We start from the raw sequence: 26,178 nt of genomic DNA on the forward strand, positions 1-26,178 counted from the left end.
AATAGGGAAGAATCACAATTGTGATGCTCCTTAAAATGTCTGGGTATTGATTTCAGTGCATTCAGATCAGTCTCAGTCTGTGCTAGACTGATATCCCGGACATGCTCGCGGATACGGACTTTCATTTCCCGGCTTGTCAAGCCTACATAAATCAGTGGGCATGGGCATGTCGCATAGTATGTGACTGCTTTTGTTGAGCAAGTAATACTGTGTGTAATCACATATTTTTTATTGCCTGTGGAGTCAAAAAACTCGGTTGCCGTATCCACATTCGGGCATGCTACGCATCTGCCACATGGCTTGCAGCCCCATTTTGGAGGAGGAATGGTGGGAAAGAAGTTCTTCTAGACTGGTTGGTAGTGACTAGATACCAGATGATCACCGAAATTCCGGCCACGTCTTGCAGTGACGCTAGGGTATGGTTTAACGTATTGTTTTATAATTTGGTCTGTCAAGAGAATCGGCCAGAATTTTTCAAGACATTTTTTCATTGTGAACCAGTGTGAATGGTACCTGGTAATAAGTCTCACCTGGTCTGTCTCTGTATGTTTCCGAAGCATATAAAGAAGGTCATGTCTCTTGGAATTTTTTGCTCTTGTATAGGCCATGTTGATTGATCTGTTACTAAATCCATGGTTTTGAAACCTTCGTCTTAAATCGGAGGCTTGATATTCAAAATCATCTTCTGTAGAGCATACTCTTTTTATACGGAGGAACTGTCCCGTAGGTATGCCATTAAACATTTGGGATGGGTGGGATGACTTGGCATGAAGTAAAGAATTGACTGATGTTGCCTTACGATGAATGTCAGTCTGTAGAGAATTGAATGAGTCACGTTTAATGTTGACATCCAAAAAATCGATCATGGTCATGTCATACTTGTAAGTCAAACGTAAATTGAGCTGATTCATATTCAAAGAATCAAAAAAGTTTTTCAGCTCAGCGGCAGAGCTCCTCCAAATTAAAAAAATGTCGTCAATGAAGCGCGTCCAAAATATGACGCGCTCCATTGACACCTGAGATTCATCAGAAAAAAGCATCCTCTCCCACAGCCCCAGGAACAAATTTGCATAGGTTGGTGCACAAGCCACACCCATTGCAGTCCCCTGGAGCTGCAGGAAGAAGGAGCCATTAAAAGTAAAAAAATTATGATGTAAGGTGAATCTCAGGAGATCAAGAATGAAGTTGCTCTGCCGCGAGTCCATATTACTCATTCTCAGAAACACTGAGGCGGCATGTATACCCTCCTCGTGTCTGATGCTCGTATATAAGGCCTCTACATCACATGTTACCAGAAGCATCTCCTCCTCCACATGTAGACCATCAATTTTACGCAAAAAGTCTGAGGTGTCTTGTAAATACGATGGTAAATTCACAACCAGAGACTTGAGTTGACTGTCGATATACTTACAGACATTGTCCGTTAGACCACCTATTCCCGAGACGATAGGGCGTCCGGGAGGGGTTATCGCATTTTTGTGTACCTTTGGGTAAGAAATATAATGTGGGGATAACAAGATCCACCACAGTTAAAGCCTGTACAAGTTTCTGGTTGATGACTCCTTCCGTGTATGCCTCATCCAATAAGCAGTCAAGAGATTTTTTAAAGGCAGATAATGGGTTAAACGTTAGTTTCTTATAACATGCAGTGTCCATAAGCTGCCTATAGGCCTCTGTCTCATACATCCTGCGAGGCCAGATCACTATATTCCCACCCTTGTCAGCCGGCTTGAACAGCACATCCGATAGTTTTTTTAATTTATTCAAACTCTGTCTTTCAGCATTACACAAATTGTCTCTATGTATAGCTGTAGGAATTTTCTCAAGTTCCTTAGAGACAGATTTAACAAAGACGTCAACTGTTGGGCAGACCGACAGGGGTGGGAATCTAGTAGATCTGGGACGGATAGAGGATGGTATCTTACCAAGGGAGTCAGAGACATGCTCCTCAGAAAGTTCTTCCAACATACGAATCGCTGTCCTTTCTTGAGTAGTTGGAAATTGTTCATGCATGTCTGTATTATGAAACCATTTTTTGCAGATAAGTGATCGAGCAAATATATTTAGGTCCTTGACCGCTGTGAAGAGATCAAATCTGTTACCTGGGGAGAAGGTTAGCCCCTTAGATAGGACAGAAATATCAGAAGGAGACAGAACATGATGAGAAAGGTTAATTACCTTGAGATTATCATTAGTTGAATCAAAATTTCTGTTCCTATTTCCCTGTGATTTATAATTCCACTTCCTTTTGGCCCCATTATTATTAGATCGAGTGGTCATGGGATGTGTTGAACTGTCCGATTGAGCACTCGAGGAGACAGATGATACGGAGGCTGATCTCTCTCTTTCACCCTAAGTTGGTGGTTTTTTATGCCAGCGGTATACTCTGTTATTCTGGTGATCCTGGAGATCTCTGAACAGCTTCCTTGATTGGTTCTCCTGTATTTGCTTCTCCCATATATCAAAGTTTGCTTCCATCTGTTGATTGAAGTTTCTAACCTGTGTGGCAGTGGCACTCGCCACCAGCTGATTGATTTGTTCATCAATGGTTTTCTCCACAGTGTCAAGATTCTCCTTATTTAACCCGATGAGAAGCTGAATAAATTTAAAAGATGCATGAGTGCATATCTCCTCCCACTGTGAAATAAAGTTCAAATCAGAAACCGGGAAAGATGGAAAGATCTGAATGCGGAGACCCCTTGGTATTAACTCTTTTTCAAGATAGTTTTTCAGGAAACCACCGTTCCACCATAGGCGTGTCCTTCTGTGCATCAGGTTTTTTAAGTTCTTTTGTAGATCAGCCACATTGTTAGAACCACCCGAATTAATAAAATCACACTCATTATTAAAAACCTTACTAAGGTGATTGGTCCACGAAGTTTCTCTAGACCTATAATCCATTTTATTGTTGACAATAATATCTGTAGAACACAGAAAATCAATAATGATTACCAAAGATATGTCACATAACAGGGAAAACACAATGTCTAGTGGTGACAATGCACCAACACCCCTGGGTATAATAGATGGACAGGCTGTAGCCAAAACCATATAAACCTATAAAAATACAGCCAATACACAAATAGTAATAATAGAATTCAGGTTTTATTAATGAATAAAAATATTAAAAGTGCAAAAAGCACAAAAGCAGCACGACAGAGGACAAAAGTAGGGACATAGGTACATATAAGCATAAATATAAATTTCTCCACAATATATAAAAAATAGAAAAAAAATGTTTATTTGTATGTAAGAAGCCCAAGTTAAAAATATATGCCTAGTGGCAAGAAGCAAGGCATAGCACTATTTGTACAAAATGGAAAAGAAATATATTATAGAAAAGGTATAAATGTGTAGAAAAATTATTAAAAAAGGGGAGATTATTGCACAATAAGTAAAGTGCAAAGCAAGTGCAAAAATGTGAAAAATATACACTTATCAGTAAAATATATGACTGGTGAGTCCAAGTGGAATTTCCATAGTCAAATATTTGCACATGTGCTAGATTGTAGGGCTATCACAGACTCATAGGTCCATATTAGATGAGGTGGAGATAGAAAGCCGAAAATATCGGCATATGAAGTGAAATGACAAGAAGAGGTAGTGAGAAGGGGTTACCTGCGGTCATGTCCTGCTGCCGTGCCGACGCCAAACCAACACGTGTTTCGGCACGTGGCCTTCGTCAGGGAGGTGTGGTGTCGGACGGCAGGAGGGGGGCCCATATATACTGGCGTCCACCAATCGGACGCCAGTATATATGGGCTCTCTTCTTTCTTAGTTATCTACAATCCTTGTTCCCTCGCTCTACTCTCATCTATTGTATGGATTCCCACTGGGATGTGCGCATGCGCTGGCCTGTCCGGTGTGCGTCATCGTGGGGGCGTCTATACTCCCGTGTTCGGACCCGGTCATGTGATCGCCCGGGACCATGTGGTTCCCACGTGGTCCTCGGCTGCTCGCGTCATCGGCTCCGCCCCGGGTGACGTCCTTCATGATGGCGCGCTACGTACTCGGCCTGCTCACATGCGCCCGATAATTAAATCCCGCAATCAAAACACCGATTGGTGGACGCCAGTATATATGGGCCCCCCACCTGCCGTCCGACACCACACCTTCCTGACGAAGGCCACGTGCCGAAACACGTGTTGGTTTGGCGTCGGCACGGCAGCAGGACATGACCGCAGGTAACCCCTTCTCACTACCTCTTCTTGTCATTTCACTTCATATGCCGATATTTTCATAATACAGACATGCATGAACAATTTCCAACTACTCAAGAAAGGACAGCGATTCGTATGTTGGAAGAACTTTCTGAGGAGCATGTCTCTGACTCCCTTGGTAAGATACCATCCTCTATCCGTCCCAGATCTACTAGATTCCCACCCCTGTCGGTCTGCCCAACAGTTGACGTCTTTGTTAAATTTGTCTCTAAGGAACTTGAGAAAATTCCTACAGCTATACATAGAGACAATTTGTGTAATGCTGAAAGACAGAGTTTGAATAAATTAAAAAAACTATCGGATGTGCTGTTCAAGCCGGCTGACAAGGGTGGGAATATAGTGATCTGGCCTCGCAGCATGTATGAGACAGAGGCCTATAGGCAGCTTAGGGACACTGCATGTTATAAGAAACTAACGTTTAACCCATTATCTGCCTTTAAAAAATCTCTTGACTGCTTATTGGATGAGGAATACACGGAAGGAGTCATCAACCAGAAACTTGTACAGGCTTTAACTGTGGTGGATACTGTTATCCCCACATTATATTTCTTACCAAAGGTACACAAAAATGCGATAACCCCTCCCGGATGCCCTATCGTCTCGGGAATAGGTGGTCTAACGGACAATGTCTGTAAGTATATCGACAGTCAACTCAAGTCTCTGGTTGTGAATTTACCATCGTATTTACAAGACACCTCAGACTTTTTGCATAAAATTGATGGTCTACATGTGGAGGAGGAGATGCTTCTGGTAACATGTGATGTAGAGGCCTTATATACGAGCATCAGACACGAGGAGGGCATACATGCCGCCTCAGTGTTTCTGAGAATGAGTAATATGGACTCGCGGCAGAGCAACTTCATTCTTGATCTCCTGAGATTCACCTTACATCATAATTTTTTTACTTTTAATGGCTCCTTCTTCCTGCAGCTCCAGGGGACTGCAATGGGTGCGGCTTGTGCACCAACCTATGCAAATTTGTTCCTGGGGCTGTGGGAGAGGATGCTTTTTTCTGATGAATCTCAGGTGTCAATGGAGCGTGTCATATTTTGGACGCGCTTCATTGACGACATTTTTTTAATTTGGAGGGGCTCTGCTGCTGAGCTGAAAAACTTTTTTGATTCTTTGAATATGAATCAGCTCAATTTACGTTTGACTTACAAGTATGACATGACCATGATCGATTTTTTAGATGTCAATATTAAACGTGACTCATTCAATTCTCTACAGACTGACATTCATCGTAAGGCAACAACAGTCAATTCTTTACTTCATGCCAAGTCATCCCACCCATCCGAAATGTTTAATGGCATACCTACGGGACAGTTCCTCCGTATAAAAAGAGTATGCTCTACAGAAGATGATTTTGAATATCAAGCCTCCGATTTAAGACTAAAGTTTCAAAACCGTGGATATAGTAACAGATCAATCAACATGACCTATACAAGAGCAAAAAATTCCAAGAGACATGACCTTCTTTATATGCCTCGGAAACATACAGAGACAGACCAGGTGAGACTTATTACCAGGTACCATTCACACTGGTTCACAATGAAAAATTGTCTTGAAAAATTCTGGCCGATTCTCTTGACAGACCCAATTATAAAACAATACGTTAAACCATACCCTGGCGTCACTGCAAGACGTGGCCGGAATTTAGGTGATCATCTGGTATCTAGTCACTACCAACCAGTCCAGAAGAACTTTTTTCCCACCATTCCTCCTCCAAAATGGGGCTGCAAGCCATGTGGCAGATGCGTAGCATGCCCGAATGTGGATACGGCAACCGAGTTTTTTGACTCCACAGGCAATAAAAAATATGTGATTACACACAGTATTACTTGCTCAACAAAAGCAGTCACATACTATGCGACATGCCCATGCCCACTGATTTATGTAGGCTTGACAAGCCGGGAAATGAAAGTCCGTATCCGCGAGCATGTCCGGGATATCAGACTAGCACAGACTGAGACTGATCTGAATGCACTGAAATCAATACCTAGACATTTTAAGGAGCATCACAATTGTGATGCTTCCCTATTAAGGGTAATTGGTATTGATCACATCATTTCTGGTATTCGGGGCGGTAATATAATGCGGAGACTGGCTCAACAAGAGTGTAAATGGATTTGGACCCTGGACACCGTACACCCTAAAGGGCTGAATGATATTTTGAGCTTTGCCCCCTTCCTTAATTCTTAACATTAGTGATAATATATATTTTATGGGTCGGTCTTTTCTGTGCATCGGTATTTTTATCTCTATAACAATCGACTTTTTTATTGACTTTTATATTGGCCACATTGTCTATATGTATTGTATATATTTCATGTTTTGTGGTGTCTTTTTTGTCTATATGATATATTAATGTTATTTATTATATCTTTTTAGTATTACCCTTTGACGGTTTATTTGTCTGATGTTGATGATTGGCCCTTTCCATCTGATGCGATGTATTCCTGTGGATGAGATGATAATGGGAAGAATTAAGAATATAAAAAGACATGATGAAGTTTCACATCTTTACTCACATTCAATATTTGATAATTTATAGCATTTATTGTATATGTTAATTATGTACACATAGTTTATGCACTTGTTATATGTATGTCTACAGAAACACTATATTAACATTTCATTTCCACTCACTTCACCTTTATATATATATGTTATATATTTATATATATATATATATATATACTTATTGTATATATTCCCCCCTTTTTTTTTTTTTTTTTTTTACACCCTTATACACACTTCTCATATACAGTTAGGTCCAGAAATATTTGGACAGTGACACAATTTTCGCGAGTTGGGCTCTGCATGCCACCACATTGGAATGAAATGAAACCTCTACAACAGAATTCAAGTGCAGATTGTAAGGTTTAATTTGAAGGTTTGAACAAAAATATCTGATAGAAATTGTAGGAATTGTACACATTTCTTTACAAACACTCCACATTTTAGGAGGTCAAAAGTAATTGGACAAATAAACCGAACCCAAAAAAAATATTTTTATTTTCAATATTTTGTTGCGAATCCTTTGGAGGCAATCACTGCCTTAAGTCTGGAACCCATGGACATCACCAAACGCTGGGTTTCCTCCTTCTTAATGCTTTGCCAGGCCTTTACAGCCGCAGCCTTCAGGTCTTGCTTGTTTGTGGGTCTTACCGTCTTAAGTCTGGATTTGAGCAAGTGAAATGCATGCTCAATTGGGTTAAGATCTGGTGATTGACTTGGCCATTGCAGAATGTTCCACTTTTTTGCACTCATGAACTCCTGGGTAGCTTTGGTTGTATGCTTGGGGTCATTGTCCATCTGTATTATGAAGCGCCGTCCGATCAACTTTGCGGCATTTGGCTGAATCTGGGCTGAAAGTATATCCCGGTACACTTCAGAATTCATCCGGCTACTCTTGTCTGCTGTTATGTCATCAATAAACACAAGTGACCCAGTGCCATTGAAAGCCATGCATGCCCATGCCATCACGTTGCCTCCACCATGTTTTACAGAGGATGTGGTGGGCCTTTGATCATGTGCCGTTCCCTTTCTTCTCCAAACTTTTTTCTTCCCATCATTCTGGTACAGGTTGATCTTTGTCTCATCTGTCCATAGAATACTTTTCCAGAACTGAGCTGGCTTCATGAGGTGTTTTTCAGCAAATTTAACTCTGGCCTGTCTATTTTTGGAATTGATGAATGGTTTGCATCTAGATGTGAACCCTTTGTATTTACTTTCATGGAGTCTTCTCTTTACTGTTGACTTAGAGACAGATACACCTACTTCACTGAGAGTGTTCTGGACTTCAGTTGATGTTGTGAACGGGTTCTTCTTCACCAAAGAAAGTATGCGGCGATCATCCACCACTGTTGTCATCCGTGGACGCCCAGGCCTTTTTGAGTTCCCAAGCTCACCAGTCAATTCCCTTTTTCTCAGAATGTACCCGACTGTTGATCTTGCTACTCCAAGCATGTCTGCTATCTCTCTGATGGTTTTTTTCTTTTTTTTCAGCCCCAGGATGTTCTGCTTCACCTCAATTGAGAGTTCCTTAGACCGCATGTTGTCTGGTCACAGCAACAGCTTCCAAATGCAAAACCACACACCTGTAATCAACCCCAGATCTTTTAACTACTTCATTGATTACAGGTTAACGAGGGAGACGCCTTCAGAGTTAATTGCAGCCCTTAGAGTCCCTTGTCCAGTTACTTTTGGTCCCTTGAAAAAGAGGAGGCTATGCATTACAGAGCTATGATTCCTAAACCTTTTCTCCGATTTGGATGTGAAAACTCTCATATTGCAGCTGGGAGTGTGCACTTTCAGCCCATATTATATATATAATTGTATTTCTGAACATGTTTTTGTAAACAGCTAAAATAACAAAACTTGTGTCACTGTCCAAATATTTCTGGACCTAACTTTATTCACTTCTTATTATGTCTCTCTTCTTTCTTAGTTATCTACAATCCTTGTTCCCTCCCTCTACTCTCATCTATTGTATGGATTCCCACTGGGATGTGCGCATGCGCTGGCCTGTCCGGTGTGCGTCATCGTGGGGGCGTCTATACTCCCGTGTTCGGACCTGGTCATGTGATCGCCCGGGACCATGTGGTTCCCACGTAGTCCTCGGCCGCCCGCGTCATCGGCTCTGCCCCCGGGTGACATCCTTCATGATGGCGCGCTACGTACTCGGCCTGCTCACAAGCGCCCGATAATTAAATCCCGCAATCAAAACACCGATTGGTGGAAGCCAGTATATATGGGCCTCCCTCCTGCCGTCCGACACCACACCTCCCTGACGAAGGCCACGTGCCGAAACACGTGTTGGTTTGGCGTCGGCACAGCAGCAGGACATGACCGTAGGTAACCCCTTCTCACTACCTCTTCTTGTCATTTCACTTCATATGCCGATATTTTCGGCTTTCTATCTCCACCTCATCTAATATGGACCTATGAGTCTGTGATAGCCCTACAATCTAGCACATGTGCAAATATTTGACTATGGAAATTCCATTTGGACTCACCAGTCATATATTTTACTGATAAGTGTATATTTTTCACATTTTTGCACTTGCTTTGCACTTTACTTATTGTGCAATAATCTCCCCTTTTTTAATAATTTTTCTACACATTTATACCTTTTCTATAATATATTTCTTTTCCATTTTGTACAAATAGTGCTATGCCTTGCTTCTTGCCACTAGGCATATATTTTTAACTTGGGCTTCTTACATACAAATAAACATTTTTTTTCTATTTTTTATATATTGTGGAGAAATTTATATTTATGCTTATATGTACCTATGTCCCTACTTTTGTCCTCTGTCGTGCTGCTTTTGTGCTTTTTGCACTTTTAATATTTTTATTAATTAATAAAACCTGAATTCTATTATTACTATTTGTGTATTGGCTGTATTTTTATAGGTTTATATGGATTTGGCTACAGCCTGTCCATCTATTATACCCAGGGGTGTTGGTGCATTGTCACCCCTAGACATTGTGTTTTCCCTGTTATGTGACATATCTTTGGTAATCACTTTATATTTAGTACACTCTAGATGAGGTATTGTAGATCTACTTAGCTGTCATTTCAATTTTGTATTGCCTAATTCTCATTGGGTCTTTTAATAACGTTGCCAGTATTGATTTTATTTTTATTGTGTGATATACAGTATACACTCGTTCGATAACTAGAGATCTTTTTTACTTTTGTAATTTTGTACATTTTTTTTAACTCGATTTTTATTGATTTTTCTTTAGTCAGGATACAGAAACAAAAAACAAGGGAAGGGGAAAATATATATCAAGACATTTTCCAGCTTTTGAGAGAGATGGCCTCTCATCCTCAAAGCACACATCCCGCTGTCATAATACCCCAATCCCTGCCACTGGTACCACCACCCAGCTCACCCCTCCCCCATAACAAACCAGAATATCATAAACTTTCCCAAACCCCACCCCTCATGCGACATGACTAAGCCCACTTTCAACCCTCCCTGTTATGATCTGGAATCATGGAAGATCACCACAAATCATTGGCAAAAAGGTGACAAGAGCCTTGGCAACTAATCTGGCCGCCATCCCCTTACTAACCAACACAACTAGAAGTAGCCGAGGGGTGAACTAAAGGCTGCTTTACACCAGACAATCTATAGTGCGATAGATCGTCGGGGTCACGGTTTTTGTGACCCACATCCGACATCGCTGGCGATGCCGGCCTGTGTGACACCTCCTAGCGACGCAGTATCGCTCACAAATCGTGAGTCGTGTACTGCTCGCTAGGTTCCATATTATCGTTTAATTTAGTTGTTCATCGTTTCCGGGGTAGCACACGTCGCTCCGTGTGACACCCCGGGAACGATGAACAGCAGCTCACCTGCGTCACGCGGCCGCCGCCGGCTATGTGAAGGAAGGAGGTGGGCGGGATGTTTACGTCCCGCTCATCTCCGCCCCTCCGCTTCCATTGGCCGGCAGCCGTGTGACGTCGCTGTGACGCCGAACATCTTTCCCACTCCAGGAAGTGGACGTTCGCCGCCCACAGCGAGGTCGCACGAGAGGTATGTGTGACGGCGGTTACTGACTTTGTGCGACACGGGCAGCGATTTGCCCGTGACCAAAAAGGACGGGCACGGGTACGATCGATTGTGAAATCGCACAATCGGTCGTACCATGTAAAGCAGCCTTTACATCCTGTGCACCGCGAACCCAGCCGGAGAACTAACTATCCTAAAGGTAGGAAAGATGAATAACTCTCTGCCTCAGAAAATAGACAAGAATAGCAAGCCCCCCACATTCAAAGACTGCAGTGATATAGGAAAAACACAATACACAGGTAGATGACAGGATTAGCAAAAGGTGAGGCCCCCGCTGACTAAAATAGGAAAGGACAGGAAAGGGACTGATGGTAGCCAGAGAAAAACCCTGCAAAATACCAACTTCCTGATAGTACAAAAAGGCCCTCAGATCGCTCGATCTGAACTCCGTCCTATACCAGGTGCCCTTGTCATACCAATGAACAGAAAACAAGAATTATAACAAATTCAACAAGCCACAAACACATGGACTCAAAGGAGCTATACTCCACACAGAACTGCAGGGAGTTCCGCAACAAACCACTGAGGGGGAAATCCCTGCAAGCAAATAAACTGAAAACAACCACAGCAATTGACAAACCCAGATAAGCAAAGAACCAGACAATAAATAAAGAGCAAGAACTTATCTGGAGTGGATGTGATGTAGAGCAGGATTAAGCAGGCTAGAGATACAAAGAACAACAACAGCCTGCAATCAGACCAGGACTTAAATAAGCAGAGAGTTAGGAAAGGAAACACCCACTGCACAACCCACCTGGTCTCTGTCCAAACCCTTCCTGGCCACCAGAGGGAGCCTCCCAGCAGCCAAGACATAACTAACATTCACAACACCTCCCAGAGTCTTACAGACTATCCCTCATTATTGTAAAGTGGATAGGACCCTGCGTCACCTACTAGGTGCGTTGGAGAAAAAGTATCACTTATAAAAGGAGAACTCCGGCACACTACCCCCAATAAAGATAACACTCACAAAAAAGTCTTAAATCAATTCCATTTATTTTTCAAAATTTGCATAGAAAAACTGTCCTTATGAGCATCAAAATTTGCATAGAAAAAACTGTCCTTATGAGCAAGACGTTTCGACAGTATCCGGTCTTCCTCAATCAGGACTTATCTGTGCATGAACAGGAAAGCAAAAGTTAGTGACAAAAAAATGATGATTTACAGACATTTTCAATACATGTCATGAAGATTTTATAAAAAATAATTTTGATATCACATAAAGGAGGAGTACTCAATAAAAGGTGAACACTGTGAGGTATACAGTGCGGAGGTCTATTGGATACAAAGATCCCTGGTATAGTCAGGCAGAAAAGTATCTTTGGAACAAGGTAATTATACGTGCTGGTAAATGTGTTGCTAGTGTGGGAGTAGATCAATTACCTTAGTGCAGGGTGTACTGATGGATATGTACTCAGAAATGCGGCACAATTGATGCAGGAACATAAAGGTAGTGAGTAAAGGGTGTAATTTCCACCTATCATATCATAAAAGAGAAAAAGTCAAAGCCAGTGTCATCAGAAAGAACTTCAACTTATTTGGTCTTTATCACACTTAAGTAGTGTGCTGACATGTATCCAATTGGGGTCTAGTAATGTGAGAGCACAAGATCGAGAGGTGAGTCAGGTGACTAGTATTAATAATTCATAGTCATAATATCATAAAACATCCATGAGAGAGTGTAGTAGATGTATAAAGTATAGAAGTCTTACTGGTATATGGCTCCAATGTTCCTGAGGTCAATATCACCCCTGGCTATGGGGATGCAGTATAATTGTTACAGGAATACAGAATATGTAAATTAAGGCGTCATTCCACCTAACACATCAAAGAGGATAATATGATGGTCAGTCACCCTAAGCTACAAAAAATACAGAACTAGGGGATCCACCCAATGCCCCTATATAATGTTATAAGGAAACACAATGACTTACTGCCATAAGGAAAGAGTAGTCAGAACAGGTGTCACCATAAGGGGATTACAATAGTTTAAGTCCTGTAGGGACATATGGGATAATGAGATACCAGTGATCCAATGAATACAAATATGGATAGTGCTACCTGTCACATGATCGACAAAATGTGGGAAAAATAGCGTAACGTACCATTCAGGTCAGGGTAAGGTACTGTAGCGGATATTTTGAGGTAGCCTAGTGCCGTAAAAGCATAGAGTCAGGGTTCAAGAATAAATAATCACACACGGAACAAAGAGAGCCAGTATAAATTCACTCATATGTAAAAGTATAAAGAAAACAGAGTAGGCACTCACTGATTTTTGCTGTGTAGAAAAAGCAGGCATTTATTTGTGCGCTGAAATTACATGTTGTGGCAAGCGGGGAGGGGGAGAGACAGGACAGCACGTTAGACGACGGCCGTTTCGCACACAATGGAAGTGCTTCTACGGGTCTAACAAAGTCTGACATCACATCCTGCATATTTAAATTAGTGGATCCTGCTGACATCAGAAGTGAATTAAAAAGTAATTAAAAACAATACCAAAAAGGTTCTGTTCAAACAAGGGGTCAGCAATGTGGAGCAGACAATAAAGACCACGCTAAAAAATTATTTTATTGGCCTAAAAAGACCACCAAGTCATTTTTATCATTAAAGCCAATTTGGCTCATAGCGTTGTATCTAATGATGTACTGAGCTTCTTTTCGTAATAGTAATCTGTGGGTATTACCACCTCCTGCTGGAGGTACAATCAATTCCAGTCCAGCAAAGGTTAATAAATTGCAGTTAGCATTATGTGCCATTCTCATGTGATTAATTAATTTTGTGGCTCCAATCCCTGAAGAAATTGATTTGCGATGTTCTCTAAACCGTATGAACAGTGGCCTAATTGTCTTCCCAATGTAAAATAGCCCACATGGGCAAAAGACAATATAGACCACCATTCTAGTACGTCATGTAATTAATTGCTTTGTTGTGTGCCACACATCGCCCACTTTAAAGGACTTATCAGTGATATGAAATTGACAGAAAGAGCAGTTTCCACATTTGTGGTTGCCCACAGGACTGAGACGGTGAAGCCAAGTATTAGGAGGAATGAACCTCTTTTTGACTAGTAATTCTCCTATATTTTTGCTGCTTCTGTAAGTAATGAGAGGTCTATTTTTGGCTATATCTGCTAACTCTTTTTCTTTTTTTATGATATGCCAGTTTTCATTGATGACAGACCTGATGATTCCATCCATCGGTCCATATTTAAAATTAAATAAAAAGCGCTCTTGCATCTTAGTTTGTTTTTTTCTGGCTATCTGTATTATATAATCGTATATGCCTCTCATTCAGACGAGCGGTTCTCTCTTTGGCTCGTTCTTGGGCTGACAAATTCTCTACCTGTGGGTAACCTTGTTCTGAGAATCTCTGTTTTAAGTCGACAATTTGTTCAGCCAATCTTTCTGGATTATTGGTGATTCTATATACCCTCAGAAATTGGCTGAAAGGAATGGATCTCAGGACATGCATAGGGTGGGCACTTTTGTGGTGTAATAAAGTATTCACTGCTGTGGGCTTTCTGTACAATTCACGTACAATTTTTCCCTCTGTAACAGACAATTTAACATCCAGAAATTCGATACATTGGTCTCCAAAGGAATAAGTAAAAAACATATTGTACTTATTAATATTTAAATAGCTCACAAATGCTTCAAAATCATTCCTGCTGCCATCCCATATAATTAATACATCATCCACAAAACGTAGATATTTTTTGATGTGTTTTATATATGGATTATTGATGTGTTTAAACTAGATCTTCTTCTACTGTGGCAAGGAACAAATTAGCTAACGTACATGCCACTGGTGTCCCCATGGCTACCCCGCTGTTTTGGAGAAACCATGAATTCCCAAATTTAAAAGTATTATGAGTAAGAATAAGCAATAGTGCTTCTTCGATGAATTTAATTTGGGCTGGATTTTCACCTATCCTAACAAGTCTGTCTATAATCACATTCACAACAAGCTGTTGTGGTATTCTAGTAAATAGACTTTCGATGTCTAGAGACACCCATTTAAAGGAGGTTTGCCACTCAAAGTCCTCTAATTGTTGGACTAGATCACTTGTATCTCTTACAAATGAAGGGATACAGACAAGTAATGGATGCAATAACCAGTCCAAGTATTTGGACAAAGGTTCAGTCATTGAACCCACCCCCGATACAATGGGTCTCCCTGGTGGTGCTGTTGAGGATTTATGAATTTTGGGGACCAAATACCAATGCGGTTTATTTGGGCATGTTGGCAGGAGTTTTTCCACTCTGTTTTTTGTTAAAAAACCCAAGGAGACCTGTCTAATCAGAAAAGCGCGAAGTTTTTCCTTAAATTTTGAGGTGGGATCATTTTTAAGGGTTCTATATACCTCTATATTATTTAGCTGCGCTAACGCTTCCTTTTGATAATAATCAGTGTTTAATAACACTGTAGCGCCACCTTTGTTTGCTTTTCTTATCGTTAGATTATCTAGAGATTGGATTTTTCTCAAAACACTTTTTTCTGCTGGTGTCAAATTGTCTGGTAGAGAGGGATATTTAATAGCCCGAATTTCACGTAGTACGATTTCTTGGAACAGATCAATATTATTGGCTAGTGAGACAGGGGAAAAGAAAGTAGATTTTACTCCATCAGTGAAAAAAGAAGAAGACGAAGGCAAGATTTCACTACATGGCGCTGCATTAGCGCTTATAGTGTCACAGTCTATTTTTTCATCTGCGATGCTCAGCAGTAACATTGCTTCAGATTTTAGCATTTCTGTTTCCGCATTATTGTAACAGAAGCCGATTGGATCAGTGTTAGGCTGGGTTCACACTAAGCGACAACGACGTCGCTGTTACGTCACCATTTTCTGTGATGTAACAGCGACCTTGTAAGTCGCTGTTATGATCGCTGCTTAGCTGTCAAACACAGCAGACGAAGCAGCGATCATAACGACATGCGTCGCTGTGCTGCAACATGTGCAGAGAGCAGGGAGCCGCGCACACTGAGCGCTGGCTCCCTGCTCTCATAGCTACAGTACACATCGGGTTAATTACCCCATGTGTACTGCAGCCACATATGCAGAGAGCAGGGAGCCGCACACACTGCTTAGGCTAGTTTCACACTTGCGTTCAGCGCATTCCGTCACTATGGAGAATAGCACAGTCCGTTAACGGGCTGCGCTATTCTCCATAGAGTTGTATGGATGACGCACTGTAACGCATGTGTCTGCGTTGTATCCGTTGGACGACGCAGCATCGTTATTTTGACGCTGCGTCGGGCGGATGGAACGCTGCATGTAGCGTTTTTCTGCGCTTGGCGGAGTGTCAAAAAAACGCAACCTGCAGGAATCCGTTAGGCGTCCGTTGTTTTTATAATGGACGCCTATGGTGGCAGATTCCGTTAGAATGCGTCATTTGACGGATTCCGTTAACGCAGCTGTCTTTACACAACTGCGCATGCTCAGATGTGTAAAGACAAGGAAAAAAAACTACAACGGATTGCGTTATTTTGTACGATCCGTAGCATTGCGTTGTGCCACTATATGCAACGCATTCGTTGCATGCGTCACACAACGCAATGCTACGGATCCAGTCCAACGCAAGTGTGAAACTAGCCTTAGCGCTGGCTCCCTGCTCTCCTAGCTACAGTACACATCGGGTTAATTACCCGATGTGTACTGCAGCCACATGTGCAGAGAGCCGGGAGCCGGCGCTGGCAGCGTGAGAGCGGCGGAGGCTGGTAACGAAGGTAAATATCGGGTAACCACCTTGGTTACCCGATGTTTACCTTGGTTACAGATTACCGCAGGCTGTCAGACGCCGGCTCCTGCTCCCTGCACATTCAGGATTGTTGCTCTCTCGCTGTCACACACAGCGATGTGTGCTTATCAGTGGGAGAGCAGCAATAAAAAAACGAACCAGGGCTGTGTGTAACGAGCAGCGATCTCACAGCAGGGGCCAGATCGCTGTTCAGTGTCACACACAGCGAGATCGCTAATGAGGTTACTGCTGCGTCACAAAAACCGTGACTCAGCAGCGATCTCGCTGTGTGTGAAGCACCCCTTACACTGTCTTTCCACTAGTCGGCGTAGCGTCTTTTCTTTTTTCTGTTGCATTAGATGAAAAAAACTTTTTTAGATGTAATTTTCGGCAAGCTTTATAAAGGTCTATTTCAAAGTCCACTACATCAAAGGGTTCAGGAACGCAGAAACTCAGACCTTTTTCCAGTAGTGCTGTCATGTCTTCGTCTAATGTGTGGTTGGTTAAATTGTAGATCTTTTGTTTTGTAGAGTGCGTTAATCTCTCCAGGCTACTTTCTTTCTTTTTCCTGCTGAGATGGTGCTTGTGCTTACCCCGGCCTCTTCTCGTGCGTTTTCTAAAGTGTTTGCCTGTTGTTTAGATACCAAGTCTTCGCTCAGCCTCCTTTTTTGTGGTGGAGGATCGTCTGGGCCACTTGAGTCTGAGTCAGTTGTCCATGCTGTTTTTTAATAAGTATTTTTAGCGGCATGTTTAGAAAATCTCTTCTTAAATTTATTTTTCTTGAAAAAAGGTGTGTTGTCCTGATTTTTATTCCATGTAAAAATGGTGTTAGTCTCATTATCAGTTTTGTCACACAAAAACTTCTCCTTCTTATGTTCCTTCACTAGTGTCTGGAAGGGGATTAGTTTTTTGTCCAAATTTCTTACACTTCCATTGTTCTTTTGTGATTCTGGACTCAAGTTCATGTCTGAGTCTGATGAGTTCAGCTGTGACTATCTCGTGCTCTTGTTCATTTTTCGGTAGAACTATGTCTAGAAATTTTAAGGAGCTTTCAATTTGAACTTGTTCCCACAATTTTTTGAAATCCATATCCTCCTGGTAAAAGGGGATGGTCTTCATAACTCTGAGTCCACGGGCACCCGTTCGCATTCTTTGTATGCACGCAATGATTGTGCCGACCAGAATAGAGAAATCTCTTTTTCAGCAAGGTTGGTTATTTTGAATTCCGATGATTTTGTGCTCATAACTAGAGTTGAGCGCGGTTCGCGGTTCTCCAGTTCGCGGTTCGAGTGATTTTGGGGGCTGTTCTAGATCGAACTAGAACTCGAGCTTTTTGCTAAAAGCTCGATAGTTCTAGATACGTTCGAGAACGGTTCTAGCAGCAAAAAGCAGGGCTTTTTACAGCTACAGTGTGCAGGAGCCATCGCTGGCAGCCTGCCAGAAGCTGGTAACCAAGATAAACATCGGGTATCCAAGCAAAGCGCTTTGGTTAGTAACCCGATGTTTATCCTAGTTACGTGCAGGAAGCCCACACTTCCCCGCTCAGCTCGCTCCGCCCCCTCTTGCCCGCGGCATGTACACACGTACACACACACACACACACACACACTCTGCACACATGGTCCCGCTCGGCTTACCTGCGATGATGAAGTCCCGCCATCCCGACCTCAGCGCTGTCACTGTACTCCATGGCCGCCGCTTGTCACATCACCTTCTCTCGCTTCCGACCCGAGACTGACTAGCGGTGACGTCACGGGCCTCTCGCGATACTTGGCTGTGAAGGCGGCGGTCATTGAACTCAGTGACAGGTGCTGTCGGCAGTGCTGGAGATCAGCGCAGGTAATGTACCTCGCTGACAGCAGCACTTGTCATCCCCTGCAGTGACCTGGGCTGACCCATTGATGTTAGCTCAGGTCACTGCATTGCTCTTCCAGCCAATGGGGAACATTCTGCTCTTCATTGACTGGGACAGTGTGGATCGTCATGGCAACCCCTTGGATTACACCAGACCTGGATTTGTTTTTTTTTCTAATAAATTGGTTAAAGAGGGAATGTTTTGGGGAGTGTTTTTTCAAATAAAAATGTGTTTGTCGTCTATTTTTTTTTATTACTGACTGGGTTGGTGATGTCGGGTATCTGATAGACGCCTAACCTCACCAACCCCAGGGCTTGATGCCAGGTGACATTACACATCTGGTATTAACCCCATATATTACCCTGTTTGCCACCGCACCAGGGCGCGGGATGAGCTGGGGCGAAGCACCAGGATTGGCGCATCTAATGGATGCGCCACTTCTGGGGCGGCTGGGGCCTGCTATTTTTAGGCTGGGGAGAGTCCAATAACCATGGACCTCCCTAGTCTGAGAATATCAGACCCCAGCTGTCTGCTTTACCTTGGCTGGTGATCCAATTTTGGGGGGACCCCTACGTGTTTTTTTTTTAATTATTTATTTAATTTAAAATAACAGCGTGGGGTGCCCTCAGTTTTGGATTACCAGCCAAGGTGAGGTTGCCAGCTGTGGTCTGCAGGCTGCAGCCACTGCTTTACCCTAGCTGGCTACAAAACTAGGGGGAACCCTAGGTCATTTTTGTTTTCATTGTTTTGGCTAAATACAATGCTAAGCACCCCTTAGTGCCACATGAAAGGCACCATAGGGTGCAAAATTACAAAATGCAGGAGAGCGGGACATTATGTGTCTTTCTGCCATTATAATGACAGAAAAGACTGATATGAAGTGTACAAGCACAAGAAAATCACCAGAGCGCTCTACGCTGTGAAAAGCAGTACAAAATGGCACTGGAGTGAACATGTGACCGCCTCATGTAGGATGAAGCTATGGATCCTGGGTAAATTTATGCATTTACCCTCCTTCAGTTTTTTTGCAGTACACAAAAAAAACGGAAGGCACACGGATGACAAACAGATGACATACGGACCGTCTACGGAACGGAAACGGATGCCACACGGATGCACCCGTGAAAAAAACGGACTGTTTTTTGCAGACCGCAAAAATGGATCGGTCGTGTCAATGTAGCCTTATTCTGATCTGCCGTTTATAAACAGCAGGCAGAAATAAGTGAATAGCGCCCCCCGGCGTCAGAAAATCTCCGGGGTTTCAGGGCTAGCTGAGACCCTGGAGATCATGATTCAGGACGGTTTTTCCGGTCCCCGCTCACGTGATCACAGGTATACACCGTACACCGATGATCACGTTACAGTAAATGACAGCGCCGGTAAAAAATTATTTATCTCCCATCTGGCATGAACAAACACTTCTTCTCCACCTTTTCTCCACTTTTTCTCCATTTTTTCTCCACTTCTTCTCCACTTTTTCTCCACCTTTTCTCCACCTTTTCTCCACTTTTTCTCCACTTTTTCTCCACTTTTTCTACAGTTTTTCTCCACTTTTTCTCCACTTTTTCTCCACTTTTTCTCCACTTTTTCTCCACTTTTTCTCCACTTTTTCTCCACTTCTTCTCCACTTCTTCTCCACTTCTTCTCCACTTCTTCTCCACCTTTTCTCCACTTTTTCCACCTTTTCTCCACTTTTTCTCCATTTTTTCTCCACTTTTTCTCCACTTTTTCTCCATTTTTTCTCCACTTTTTCTCCACTTTTTCTCCACTTTTTCTCAATTTTTTCTCCACTTTTTCTCCACTATTTCTCCATTTTTTCTCCACTTTTTCTCCATTTTTTCTCCACTTTTTCTCCACTTTTTCTCAATTTTTTCTCCACTTTTTCTCCACTTTTACTCCACTTCTTCTCCACTTTTTCTCCACCTTTTCTTCACTTTTTCTCCATTTTTTCTCCACTTTTTCTCCGTTCTTTTTCTATGGTCGGTCTACCCATTAGCTCTGCCATGCATAGTGTAGCTCTACACCTACTGCACATGTTACTTTATGATTGGCATCTCTTTCGTACCAGAGCTGTCTAAGCCTACTCTGACCCCATATTTGTCATTACTATATTGTCCTTGTACTGTATTATGACATTTGTATCATGTGTTTCATTTCTTGCTGTGTTGCAATTTTTTTGCTGCATCCCAATTGTACCTCTACATTGTTCGAGTTTATGTTATTGTTCTCTCACTCTTATGTGATACTGATTATTGTCATTTTTCATGATTACATGCAGATAAGTCCAATCTGACGAAGGCTCAGGCCGAAATGTCATTTGTAACTTGTTTTGGACAAAAACATATATGCTTATGAAAAAAATTTTTTTCATAATACGGACCAATAAAGAGTGATTTTGCATTACTATCCGTTGTCACTTACTGACTTAGTCTGGGAGATTTAGAGTGCCGAGGTTACTCACTAATTTTATCTATTATTACCTCTGAGCACCTATATACCAGTGAGCAGAGCTTCCTCTACAGTAGTTCTCCTGATTAGGCATGCCCTTACCTCATGAGCAGGGCATTGCAGCTTTGGTAGCAACCATTACGACATGGACTCTGCTGCTGTGGACCCGGTGAGAGTGAGTGCAGATTCATTGCACCCACACTCCTCACATGAAGGGTCCGCACTCCTAGAAAATGGGGGATACGTTCCCTGAGTGTCTCCCCCCCATATTCTAGACGGTCCAGAGTCGTCGTGGGACCCCTTTATTTTTTTCTTACAATAAATTGGTGAAAGAGGAAATGTTTTGGGGACTGTTTTTTCAAATAAATTTCTTTTGTCGATTTTTTTTTTGTTAGTACTGACAGTTTATGATGTTGGGTATCTAATAGACGCCATGACATCACAAACTGCTGGGCTTGATCTCAGGTGACTTTACAGCTAGTATCAACCCGATTTATTACCCCGTTTGCCACTGAACCAGGGCACGGGATGAGCTGGGGTGAAGCGCCAGGATTGGCGCATCTAGTGGATGCGCCACGTCTGGGGTGCCTGCGGCCTGCTATTTTTAGGCTGTGAAGGCCCAATAACTATAGACCTTCCCACCCTGAGAATACCAGACCACAGCTGTCCGCTTTACCTTGGCTGGTGATCCAATTTGGGGGGGACCCTACTTTTATTGTGTAATTATTAATATTTATAAAATAATTATAAGAAAGAGCCTGAGGGGACCTCCACATTGGATCCCCAACCACGGTAAAGCTGCCAGCTGTGGTTTTCAGGCTACAGCCGTCTGCTTTACCCTAGCTGGCTATCAAAAATGGGGGGACCCAACGTCATTTTTTTTTAACTATTTTTTAAATAGAAAAAATTAATGGGCTTCCCTGTATTTTGATTGCCAACCAAGGTAACGGCAGGCAGATGGGGGTGGCAACCCATAGCTGTGTGCTTTATCTGCGCTGAGAATCAAAAATACCGCGGAGCGCTACGTCATTTTTTTAAAGGTTTCTTTTTACAGCACTGTGATGTCCAGCAATCAAAATACAGGGAAGCCCATTTTGTTTTTAGTTATTTAAATAAATAATTAAAAAAAATATATATGGGCTCCCGCTGCATTTTTTGTATTGCTAGCTAAGGGTAATCCAAGCAGCTACTGGCTGCTAACCCCCACTGCTTGGTGTTACCTTCACTGGCAATGGAAAATCCAGGGAAGCATTTTTTATTTTTTTTGCCAAAAAACTACAAAAAAAGGACGTGAGCTTCGCCTTATTTTTGTATGCTAGCCAGGTATAGCAGGCAGGTGCTGGAAGAGTTGGATACAGCGCCAGAAGATGGCGCTTCTATGAAAATGCCATTTTCTGAGGCGGCTGCCGTCTGCAATTCGCAGCAGTGGGGCCCAGAAAGCTCAGGCCAACCTGTGCTGCGGATTCCAATCCCCAGCTGCCTAGTTGTACCTGGCTGGACACAAAAATCGGGCGAAGCCTACGTCATTTGTTTTCTAATTATTTCATGAAATTCATGAAATAATAAAAAAAGGGCTTCCCTTTATTTTTGGTTCTCAGCCGGGTACAAATAGGCAACTGGGGGTTGGGGGCAGCCGTACCTGCCTGCTGTACCTGGCTAGCATACAAAAATATGGCGAAGCCCACATAATTTTTTCAGGGGGCAAAAAACTTCTGCATACAGTCCTGGATGGAGTATGCTGAGCCTTGTAGTTCTGCAGCTGCTGTCTGTCTGTATGGAGAAGAGCAGACAGCAGCTGCAGAACTACAAGGCTCAGCATACTCCATCCAGGACTGTATGCAGAAGTTTTTTGCCCACCAAAAAAATGACGTGGGCTTCGCCATATTTTTGTATGCTAGCCAGGTACAGCAGGCAGGTACGGGCTGCCTCCAACCCCCAGTTGCCTATTTGTACCCAGCTGGGAACCAAAAATTTAGGGAAGCCCGTTTTTTTTAATTATTTCACTTATTTCATGAAATAATTAAAAAACAAATGACGTGGGCTTCGCCCCATTTTTGTGTCCAGCCAGGTACAACTAAGCAGCTGGGGATTGGAATCTTCAGCACAGGTTAGCCCGAGGTTTCTGGGCGCCTCTGCTGCGAATTTCAGTCCGCAGCCGTCCCAGAAAATGGCGCTCTCATAGAAGCGCCATCATCTGGCGCTGTATCCAACTCTTCCAACAGCCCTGAAGCCGGGTGGCTTGTTGGGTAATCATGAGTTAATACTGGCTTTGTTTTACTAGCCAGTATTAAGCCAGAAATTCTTAATGTCAGGCACGTTTGACCCGGCCATTAAGAATCTCCAATAAAGGGTTAAAAAAAGACACCACACAGAGAAAAAATACTTTAATAGAAATAAATACACAGACACATTAGAGACTCCATCTTTATTACCCCCTGTCAGCCCTCCACGATCCATGGTCTTCTGTCTTTCTCGTTCAACAAATGCAGCTCTGCTCCATCACTGCTGCATGGGGGAAGACGCTGCTTCCCGTGGAGCATTCACTCCGTGAAAGCTGCACGAGAAGCAGCGTGCAGCCTTCATTCCGTGAGTGATCAGTGCTGCTAGCGGTAACAGCTGTAACGCTGACAGACGCGTTACTATAGCAACGGTGCTCCCGGAGCCGCGGTTAGCAGTGACGTCACCGCTAATTGCAATTCTATGGCAACGGTGATCTCCGTTAATGACCGGCTGTGTCAGCCGGTCCCTAACGGAACGGGGAGTCGACCGTGTGCTAGAGCATGTCGTCGGTACACGGCGATACACAAGTGTGCACCGTGTACCGGAGAGATGCACTCGCAGGTCCTACATGACGCGTCATAGTCATGTGACCAGTCTGTAGCCAATGAGATAATAGCTACGTGACTGGTCACATGGCTATTTTGACGTCACGATAGGTCCTGCATCTCTGCTGGCAGTGCCGGTCACCGGGAGGATTCAGCGATCATCGGATGGAATAGCGGCAGGAGACAGAGTGCAGGAGGGATCGCGGGGACCGGTAAGTGTTATGGCAATGTTTATTAACTGTAGGTGTACATTTATAATGCATTTTTATGTGTTTGTGATTGTCTCCCATTATAGTGTATTGGTTCGAGTTCGGTTCGTCGAACGTTGGACGAACCGAACTCGAACGGGAGCTCCGTTCGGCGAAACGACCTCGAGCCGAACCGCGACCGGTTCGCTCATCTCTACTCATAACATCTGTGTCTGCTCTAACATTGCATTCCAGGAAGAACGTGCTAGCGTCCTCCATCCCCACAATAATGCTTTGTTCATTAGCACTGGATTCTTCCATGTGCTCTGTGTCCATTTTAGCTGAGTCTCACGACCGATTAAGAGCAAAACAAATTGTACGTATAAGCTCTTTTTTTTTATGAGTATAGTCATAAATGAAGTGTGCTCACTGCATAAAGTATAGAATCTTAAAATGAGCAGGAATGAAGAAGGAAAATACAGGGCACTACTTCCGACTAAACAATTCTGTCCGTATTCACATACAGCGGTTACCTACTGCATACTGGTATGACCAGCGACACTCAGCTGAAAAAATCTACTACAGCTACGTGGTGCTCTCTCCAAAAGGCAGACAAAAAATTCAATGGGAAAGTATAAAGAAAACAGAGTAGGCACTCACCGATTTTTGCTGTGTATAAAAAGCAGACATTTATTTGTGCGCTGAAATTACATGTTGTGGCAAGCGGGGAGAGGGAGAGACAGGACAGCATGTTAGACGACGGTCGTCTCGCACACAATGGAAGTGCTTCTACGGATCTAACGAAGTCTGACATCACATCCTGCATATTTAAATTAGCGGATCCCGCTGACATCAGAAGTGAATTAAAAAGTAATTAAAAACAATACCAAAAAAGGTGATGTTCAAACAAGGGGTCAGCAATGTGGAGCAGACAATAAAGACCACGCTAAAAAATTATTGTATTGGCCTAAAAAGACCACTAAGTCATTTTTATCATTAAAGCCGATTTGGCTCATAGCGTATCTAATGATGTACTGAGCTTCTTTTCGTAATAGTAATCTGTGGGTATCACCACCTCCTGCTGGAGGTACAATCAATTCCAGTCTAGCAAAGGTTAATAAATTGCAGTTAGCATTATGTGCCATTCTCACGTGATTAATTTTGTGGCTCCAATCCCTAAAGAAATTGATTTGCGATGTTCCCTAACCATATGAGCAGTGGCCTAATTGTCTTCCCAATGTAAAATAGCCCACATGGGCAAAAGACAATATAGACCACCATTCTAGTCCCGCATGTAATTAATTCTCGCTGGTTATACCAGTATGTGGTAGGTAACCGCTGTATGTGAATACGGACAGAATTGTTTAGTCGGAAGTAGTGCCCTGTATTTTCCTTTTTCATTCCTGCTCATAAATTCACTCATAGGTAGGATTAACCAGGTACATATTCATAGTTAATTTACATACCAGCGCGATTTATTCACAGCCGTGATTGTCAGGCGTCCATAAGTACCCAGACTAAAAGTTGTAAGTATGTCAGGGATATGAGCCCTACAGGTATTTGGCTCCAGTGCTCCTATATAGACACAAGGCAAGGAATAACTAAACGCTCAGTAATATAAGCTCCAGATGGGACAGACAAATGCATACCTGAAATCAATAACCCTTCTGGTTATGGGAAAGAGGTCCCGACGGGCATAAGGCTATATCAAAAACAGTAAGACAGGTGTCATAAGGGACTGCTATGCACTCATTGTGCTGTATTTCAAGGAGTACTCACCATAACATGCTGTGTGCAAAGGAATGGGTTCCTGGGGACTGCCGGGTGTGCAGCTGCTGCAGTGGGGGTTTATATGTTGTGTCTAGTCAGAGAAGTACCGCCCTCCCTCAATCAGGAAGTGCCAAGGTGGAACGCATGTGATGCTGAGTGCAGGCGTCACATGTCCACCAGCACAGTGCTTGTTACCATAGCGTAATGTCACTTCCGGTTTTCGTTTCCACGGATACAGGGGCTGTAATATGACAAACCGGAAGTGGCGTGTGTATGCTAGAAATGGAGCCTTAGCTGCCAGTGTAACGTGATGGCTGGTGTAACCAAGATTGCTGTAATATCCGATGCTATTGCAGGACACGGGAGTGACTTGTACTAGAGGGGGTGTTCCTTTAGTTATACTAACAGCGGTGAGAGAATAATGTGATCGCAATTGCTCCGTGAGTCCCAGGGAAATAGAAGTGCATAAATAAGTGTGCATTCAGTAATTCTGAAAAGAGAGAAAGAAAATCGTTACCATTTAAGTAATCATGGAGTGAATAAA

The 26,178-nt window shown here is 42.8% G+C and overlaps 1 protein-coding gene across 3 annotated transcripts in view; it reads left to right on the forward strand.

The window, feature by feature from the left end:
• Window positions 1-26,178, forward strand: part of TRIO (trio Rho guanine nucleotide exchange factor) — a 3,493,742-nt gene that overhangs the window by 2,215,189 nt on the left and 1,252,375 nt on the right. Inside the window, exons 51-52 of one of the 3 annotated variants that reach the window (XM_075314974.1) lie at window positions 5,451-5,732; window positions 6,612-6,720. The exons of the other annotated variants lie outside the window; for them this stretch is intronic. Of the exons in view, the coding sequence (XP_075171089.1) occupies window positions 5,451-5,732; window positions 6,612-6,689 (360 nt within the window). The 3' untranslated portion in view covers window positions 6,690-6,720. Of the gene's footprint in view, window positions 1-5,450; window positions 5,733-6,611; window positions 6,721-26,178 lie in introns of those variants that run through there. 3 annotated transcript variants of the gene reach the window in all.

Source organism: Anomaloglossus baeobatrachus, chromosome 6 (assembly GCF_048569485.1).
Source record: "Anomaloglossus baeobatrachus isolate aAnoBae1 chromosome 6, aAnoBae1.hap1, whole genome shotgun sequence".
In the NCBI taxonomy this organism is placed as follows: domain Eukaryota; kingdom Metazoa; phylum Chordata; class Amphibia; order Anura; family Aromobatidae; genus Anomaloglossus; species Anomaloglossus baeobatrachus.